The 7,515-nt window shown below is 37.6% G+C and overlaps 1 protein-coding gene across 1 annotated transcript; it reads right to left on the reverse strand.

The window, feature by feature from the left end:
• Positions 1–4,940: 4,940 nt before the first annotated feature.
• Positions 4,941–6,231, reverse strand: LOC145075135 (glutathione S-transferase F11-like). Its single transcript, XM_079021434.1, has 3 exons — positions 6,014–6,231; positions 5,709–5,757; positions 4,941–5,578 (listed from the first exon to the last, which is right to left on the reverse strand). Exons 1-3 carry the CDS (start codon positions 6,164–6,166, stop codon positions 5,127–5,129), a joined length of 654 nt encoding a protein of 217 aa, XP_078877560.1. The 5' UTR covers positions 6,167–6,231; the 3' UTR covers positions 4,941–5,126.
• Positions 6,232–7,515: the final 1,284 nt, after the last annotated feature.

Genomic DNA, 7,515 nt, shown 5'->3' on the forward strand with positions numbered 1-7,515 from the left:
TCAGTTGGTGTTTTATTTTCACTCAATATCATATTATCTCACTATGAATATATTGGTTTTTCAGTTTAACAAAATTCATTAAACATTTCAAATAACGATTCAAGATTATCTGAATGAGAAGAGCAATACCATCCTAGTCGAGTTAATCAAGCGTTGTGCCAAGAAACAGAAACACTAGATATAAAAATGAAGAAACCCTAGTCAATGTGACTCATAAGATTAAAAGACACTAATTGATTTAGGCCCTAAAATTAACAAAGAAGTTGTGCTAGCATCCATGCTTGTACAAGGAGATTAGAGAACTAACCAGTGAGTGCATACTCAGGAGCTAAGAAACTGATGGTGCCTGCTACGCGTGTATGCAAAGAATCAAGAAAAGAAACATATAAAAAAAAACTTAATTAATCGACTAACAAGAAGACTTACTGGTTCAGTGATTTTATCTATATCAAAAAAAATTATTTCAACCTTTTACAAAGTCAAAAGCGTCAAAACAAAATAAAACCCATCGATATTAGAATATGAATGAAATAGGGCTCACCCGAATATGATATCTATCCATTCATGTAAATGTGCAGGGACATGCTCACTCTCAAGAGCCATGCGATGCTTATGCACAAAATCAATAGGGATTTCGGCCCAAGGATGAAGCTTAACACAATCTGAACATCGATGGTCGGCGTGAGCGACGATTGAACATCGATAAAGACTTACATAACAGATGAACCTTCGATTAAACCTTCGATAGACTTGACGATAAAGACTTATAGTTGCGGAGATGGTCGACGATTGAACATCGATGGTCAGCATGAGAGTAAGTCGAGCAAAACCAGCAAATCAATCGAACAGGGAGAACAGATTGAGGGAGGGTTGTGTGATACGAACTCGAAACCTTAGTTCAAGCAATAATCGATTTTGTGGCCCTATGAATGTAAAGTGTTTGATATATTGTAAGAAATGAAGCGATAGAGATCGAGCTATGGAGGATGTGTGTCATTCTTTGAGGGATGAAAAAAACCCTAGTTTCCTAGACTTTCCGAGGACGATCGATCTATGGAGGATGTGGGTCATTCTTTGAGGGATGAAAAAACCCTAATTTCCTAGACTTTGTGAGGACGAGGTTTTCTAGTTTTTAGATTCCTTCAAGGTATTAAGGAGTGGCGAAGAAGCAGATCGGATAGAGGAGAGAAGGAGGGAGAGGGGAGAGTAGTAGACTGCGAAGATGAAAGATAGAAAGAAGGCAGAAGACGGGTTTCAAAATTTTGGGGATTTCCTTTCCCTCTCTACTAAACCCGCGTTTCATTAAAATTATAAAGTGACGGGTATAGTGGACGCGCGTTAAAAATAAAGTGCCCTCCGTGTTTTTAATTTCTTTTCTAGAGACACTAATTTAAGGGCACTCAGTAATGCGCGACCTAAATCCTTAAAATTTTTGAATAGATGACACTTTTTTAATTTCGCTCTCTAATGCGTAACATAAATCAAAGAGCGTCGTGCTTTGCGCGTCGTAAAAGGGTCTTTTTCTTGTAGCGACAAAATCCTCCATGCCCTCAGGCAGGGATAAGATTGGCGCTTCGCACAATCTCTGCCTCAGCGTCTCGAACACGGCCTGCTGCTCAGGCCCCCAGCGATACACCACCGACTTCTTAGTCAGTCGGGTGAGCGGAACTGCTATCTTAGAGAAGTCCTGAATGAATCTCCGATAGTAGCCTGCCATACCTAGAAAGCTCCAAATCTCAGATGGAGACCTCGGAACCTCCCAATTCATCACGGCCTCTACCTTGGCCGGATCTACCGAAATCCCATTCTGGTTAACAAGGTGCCCAAGAAACTGCACCTCGCGCAACCAGAACTCACACTTGGAGAACTTAGCATACAAGTTCTCCCTCCTCAAAGTCTCCAGAACCTCCCGCAGATGCTCCTCATGCTGCTCCCGCATCTTGGAATAAACCAAGATGTCATCAATAAATACTATCACAGACCGATCTAACATCGGTCTACACACGCGGTTCATGAGACCATGAACGCGGCAGGAGCATTGGTGAGCCCGAAAGGCATCACCACAAACTCATAGTGGCCATAACGCGTCCGAATCGCAGTCTTCTGCACATCCTCCTCTCTAAACCTCATCTGATGATACCCTGAACGCAAATCAATCTTGGAGAACCAAGATGCTCCCTGTAGCTGGTCAAAGAGGTCATCAATCCTCGGAAGTGGGTAGCGGTTCTTCACCGTTACCTTGTTCAGCTCCCGATAATCTATACACATCCGATGCGACCCATCCTTCTTCCTCACAAACAGAATCGGGGCTCCCCAGGGGTGAACTGCTCAGTCTAATGAAACCCTTGTCTAACAGCTCCTGCAGCTGTGTAGACAACTCCTGCATCTTAGGAGGAGCCAACCGATACGGTGCCTTGGCTATCAGAGTCGCACCAGGAACTAGGTCGATCCTGAATTCCACCTGTCGTTCCGGAGGTATCCCATGAACATGAGTTAGACAAATTCCATTTTTGAGGTTAAGTTTAGGGTTGTCGAGTGGTTATAAGAGTAGATAAGACCAAGAAGCAAGCACTATGGGAGAGAAGAATTGATTGTATAATATTGGATATGCTAAAAACTCCAAAGCATATAGGTTTTATGTAATATAAATTAATGATAAAGATCGAATGTGTTGCCTGCAGCTGATGAAGACCAAAGGGAGGTTGCCTCAGAGTTGCATAGCTGGCAGATGACGCATAAGCAGCTCCAAGAAGGCTCGGCTATGAAGCAGGGGCTAGAACAAGAGTTGGTTATCCTAAAATAAAACTTGATTCTGACCTTGAGCACCTTGAGAAACTGAAAAGGAATTAGAGTTAGCGGAAACATTAGAATTAACCCCACACCCCTTTGGTAGCAAATCGCCCATTATTTTTCCCCTATTAAATTTATTTTTCGATTTTCCACTAGTAGATGTGGATGAGTACAATGCAACGAACGATGTAAGAGAGGCATCACCGGTAAGATTAATTGATTCTTTACGTGACTCATGTATGAGGAACATGCTCTTTGATTCAAGGAACGAAGGGAATGTCTTTGTATTTGTGATCACATCAACAATGTTATGGTAGGAGCAGTGTTGCAAAACTCGGCCTACTCGGCCGAGTATTCGGCCGATTACTCGGAATCGGCCCTCCACCGAGGCGAGTAATGTGAACTCGGCCAAAAAACTCGGATTCAGTCAAACTCGGTCAAAAATCGGTCAAACTCGGTCAAAATCGGTCAAACTCGGGCCTACTCGGTCAAACTCGGCTAACTTGGTCAAAATCGATCAAACTCAGTCAAAGGGTCAAATTGTCATAAAAAAAGGAAAAATCAAGAATTTCAAGATTAATATGTATAACGCACTTAATGATTTACTATTTAACACACACATGTGATTATTACTACATATATAGCTTAAATTTTCAGTAATTATTCACATAGTGAGATAATTGTGTGTATTTCAGTTTTTATGTATTCACATGTATCTAATTTTGGTTATATATTTCAATCAAATTATGATTTTAACTTATGATTTTGACATATATAATTTTCCAAAAAATATTTCTACACGAATTACCGAATCCGAGTACTCCCGAGTACTCGCTACTCCCCAATCGGCCGAGCAGGTACTGAGTAGCGAGCTCTACAACCTTGGGTAGGAGGGTGGTAATTGTTGAAGGATTTGCATGACAGGTTCGATTTCATCAATTTTGGAATCATAATTTGCAAAAGCCTCAACTAGATTGTTCATGGAGTGACAAAATTCAGTAATAAAGAACGATCCTTTTTTCGTGTTGCGGAATTACTCTTGGAGTTGGAGCATTCGAGACATTTTGTTGTTGAGAAAAAAAACTCGTCTACATCGAAATCCATGATAACCCAAACATAGGAATGAATTATCAATGAAAGAGTGTTGACTTTTAAACTCAACATGATCTACTAAGATATCAAGGAATTTGATTATCATTATACCTAGGGCTGGCAATTCTCGACACGACACGCAACACGACACGAAATAAATGGGTTTGGGTTGAGTTTTTCAACCCGCCAACCCGTTTATTAAATGGGTCATATATGGGTTTCTCAAAAAATAAACGGGTTGACCCGCCAACCCGTTTATATTCTTAATAAAAAATTTATTTTATTTTTAAATGTATTTATGTATCAATTATTAATATTTAATAAGTATTGTATAATATATACCATTGATTCATAAACTATTTGACTGTTTTGACATTTTGACTTGTGGTGGATGGTCTAAAGTTGTAAGTCGTAACCTATAAGGCTAAGTTTGTAACATGTTTCTATGAATATTTTTAATTTTCATTTGGATGTTTAAGACTTAAATGTCTAAAATTCAGACCTACGAACCCAAATCTGACCCATGAACCCGCCAACCTGTGAACTCGTATAAATAAATGGGTTGGCGGGTCATATATGGGTTTATGTTCCAAACCCGCCAACCCGTGACTTGTATATTTAAATGGGTCGTGTTTGGGTTGACATATTTTGACCCGCCAACTCGCGACACGCCAACCTGAACACGACACAATTGCAAGGCCTAATTATACCTTGGGCGTGTTCGACACGGAGCGTTTGAGAGCTTCTAGCTTCTAGCGTTTGACAAAACGCTCCGTTTAAAACAAAAATTATCGTTTGACACTATAAACTTCTAGCGTTTAGTTTAATCAAAATGCTCCAAATCCAAATGCTACTTCATGTAGCGTTTAACAAAACGCTACAAGCTACCCGCTACCAGCTAGTTTTGCCGAACACACCTCTTATCCACCCGGGTTCAGTTCATGGAAGACGAAATACATTCATCATGCCAGTTAAATCTTTTATTTTTTCTCTATTCCTTGTGTTCACTTGCGTAGGTAGATACGACTAGCACTAATCGGGTAATAAAAACAAACATATTAGTATGAAACTCATGTATCATATGACACAAATTTATGTCCATATAATGTCGAATTGTCGACGTTATTTGACACCAATGATATCAAACAGTAATAGTAACAATCACATGATAAAATACAAAGAAACTCCATTCAACACCATAACACAAACCGAAAACCTTCATGTTCCAAGAAGATCCACCAAGATCATGCATTTTGCATTTCGACCACCTTTTTCCAAGAAGGTCGGGTAGAGATTTCTTCCCACCATCGTCCCACATTCTTCCTTGACTTGAACAGCTCAGCCCTGTTAGTTTTCTCCACCAAGTATTGGGTGTTAGGCAAGTGAGAGAGATCAGCCAATGTGAACTCATCACCTGCTAAGTATCGAGTCACACCAAGCCTCTTCTCATAGACATTAAGAACTTTTACAAGCTTTGATTCGTTTTGTTTGATCAATGCCTCATCTTGTTTCATTTTCATTCGTGGAGCAAAAAATAGCTGAAAGGTGAGAATTGAGCTTGGGGGATTGAAGCTTTGTGATTCTGCTTCTAGCCATTGATCGATTGAAGCTTTTACCAATGGGTTTGTTCCAAATAGGCCAATGGTTCCTTTGTTTTGGTACTTTTCTGCTATATATCGACATATGGCTCTAGACTCTGTAATCCACACAAAGAATCCATCAATTCTCAGTATTTTATCTGCTAATGACGCTCTGATTCAATCGTAAATAAGTAGCATCGCTCATATAAGTTTTTGACGCACACATACACATAGACGAGGATATACCAAATAGGGTGATTTCATCATCTTGAAATGCCGGAACTTGGCCAAAGGGCTGTATCAGAAAGAGCAATAAAGAGAGGTGAATTGCGATTCTCTTTCAAGCATTTAAACAAATAGTTAGAATCCATGAGTTACTTGAATCAGTTTACACCAAAATCGTAAACGGTGCAATTACCTGCTACACTAAGATTCAGGACAGGTAATTTGACATGAAAAACGAGCTGCATTAAACTCAAATTTTCCTCCAGCATAATTAAACGACGAATAACGAAAGAAAGAAAAAAATCAGAGTAAACCATTATATGTACCTGAAGTTTAAGGTAATCAGGTTTCTTTTGTTCGCCTTTCGCCATGCTGATGGGTACAAGCTGAAATGGGACATCTTTCTCAAGGAGGCAGGCCAAGACCCTTGACACGGCGGTCGAGAATGGTGGTCCGTACACCTTCACCGGCGTAGCCATTGAGCTAGTGGATAAGTCAATTGGATGAGTTCAGTTTCTGTTTTATGGGCGAAAAGGTTGGAGCGAGGCTCATCACGTGATTGAACATAAATGGGTTCCCTGCTTATCACGTGATTGTACATGAACGTGATTCCCTGCTTGAACATGAATGGGTTCCCTACTAATCTTGTATTCTAGACTAAACTAGTAATTGAGTATCGGGGGTGTTTTCAGTTGTTTTTGTGATGTATTAGAATATCATAAGAAAAGAAAATAATCCTACTAATAAATGAAAATATTTTCACACTTGTTATTTTTTATTTTATTTTGATATATGTTATTTTTTAGGATTTTTAAAATTGTTATTTTCCACTTGTTATTTTTTAGGAATTTTAATTTTTTTAAAAATAAATTTCCAAAAAATTCTAGTGGTATATATATAAAGTTATCATTCTATTAATTTGATAATAAAATTCTCATAAATAATGCTAACGATTTGATTTCTTTCATAAATGTTCCAAAAAATTATATTTTTTTTATTGAAAAACATTATTTTATAAAATATTTAATGTTTATATGTTCATATTAAATTTTGATTTTTAATAAACTCGTGTGATATACAGGTCTTACACCTAGTATTATATTATGGGGACGGGATGAATACGAAAGTTTAGAAATAAAAGAGTGAAAGAGATATTTGTTATAAAGTTGAAGGTGGATGGGGTGAATATAATATTTTTAAAAATGAAAGGAATGAAAAATATCATTTTACAAAATAGATGGATTGCACCGAGGGATTATATAAAGTTGAGAGATGAAAGATAAATGAGTGAAAATTGCATTTTACAAACTTGAAGGCGGAGGGTGAAAGTGATATTTTAAAAAATATATTAATAAAAGTATTATTTTATAAAATGAGGGTTCCAAGCGACGACGGATTATATAAAATTGAAGGATTGAAGTTATATTTTATTCATTTTCCTAGTTATACCTTGTGCATTAGGAGTTGTATAAATAGCTACATTAGACTTTCCTCATAAACGAAAACTTACAAACTTTATATATATATATATATATATATATATATATATATATATATATATATATATATATATATATATATATAAATTGTCTGGGCTTAGCTACAGTATTCTGTTATTTTTTTGTCTCATTTGACCCTTCTATTTTCCTTCTTTTTGTTTTCTTTCTTCCTTCTTCAATTTTGTATCATCTTCCCCTTCTATTTCTCTTTATTTGTTTTCTCAATGTTGTTGGTTTCAATCTTTGAAAGTGGGTTTATGGATGTATGCGTTTCCTGGGCACGTATCGCCTCTGCCCTCCCATGGCTTTTTTTTTTTTTTTTTTGTTTC

Source organism: Lactuca serriola, chromosome 9, assembly GCF_051521515.1.
Source record: "Lactuca serriola cultivar US96UC23 chromosome 9, Lser_US96UC23_V15, whole genome shotgun sequence".
NCBI classification, from domain to species: domain Eukaryota; kingdom Viridiplantae; phylum Streptophyta; class Magnoliopsida; order Asterales; family Asteraceae; genus Lactuca; species Lactuca serriola.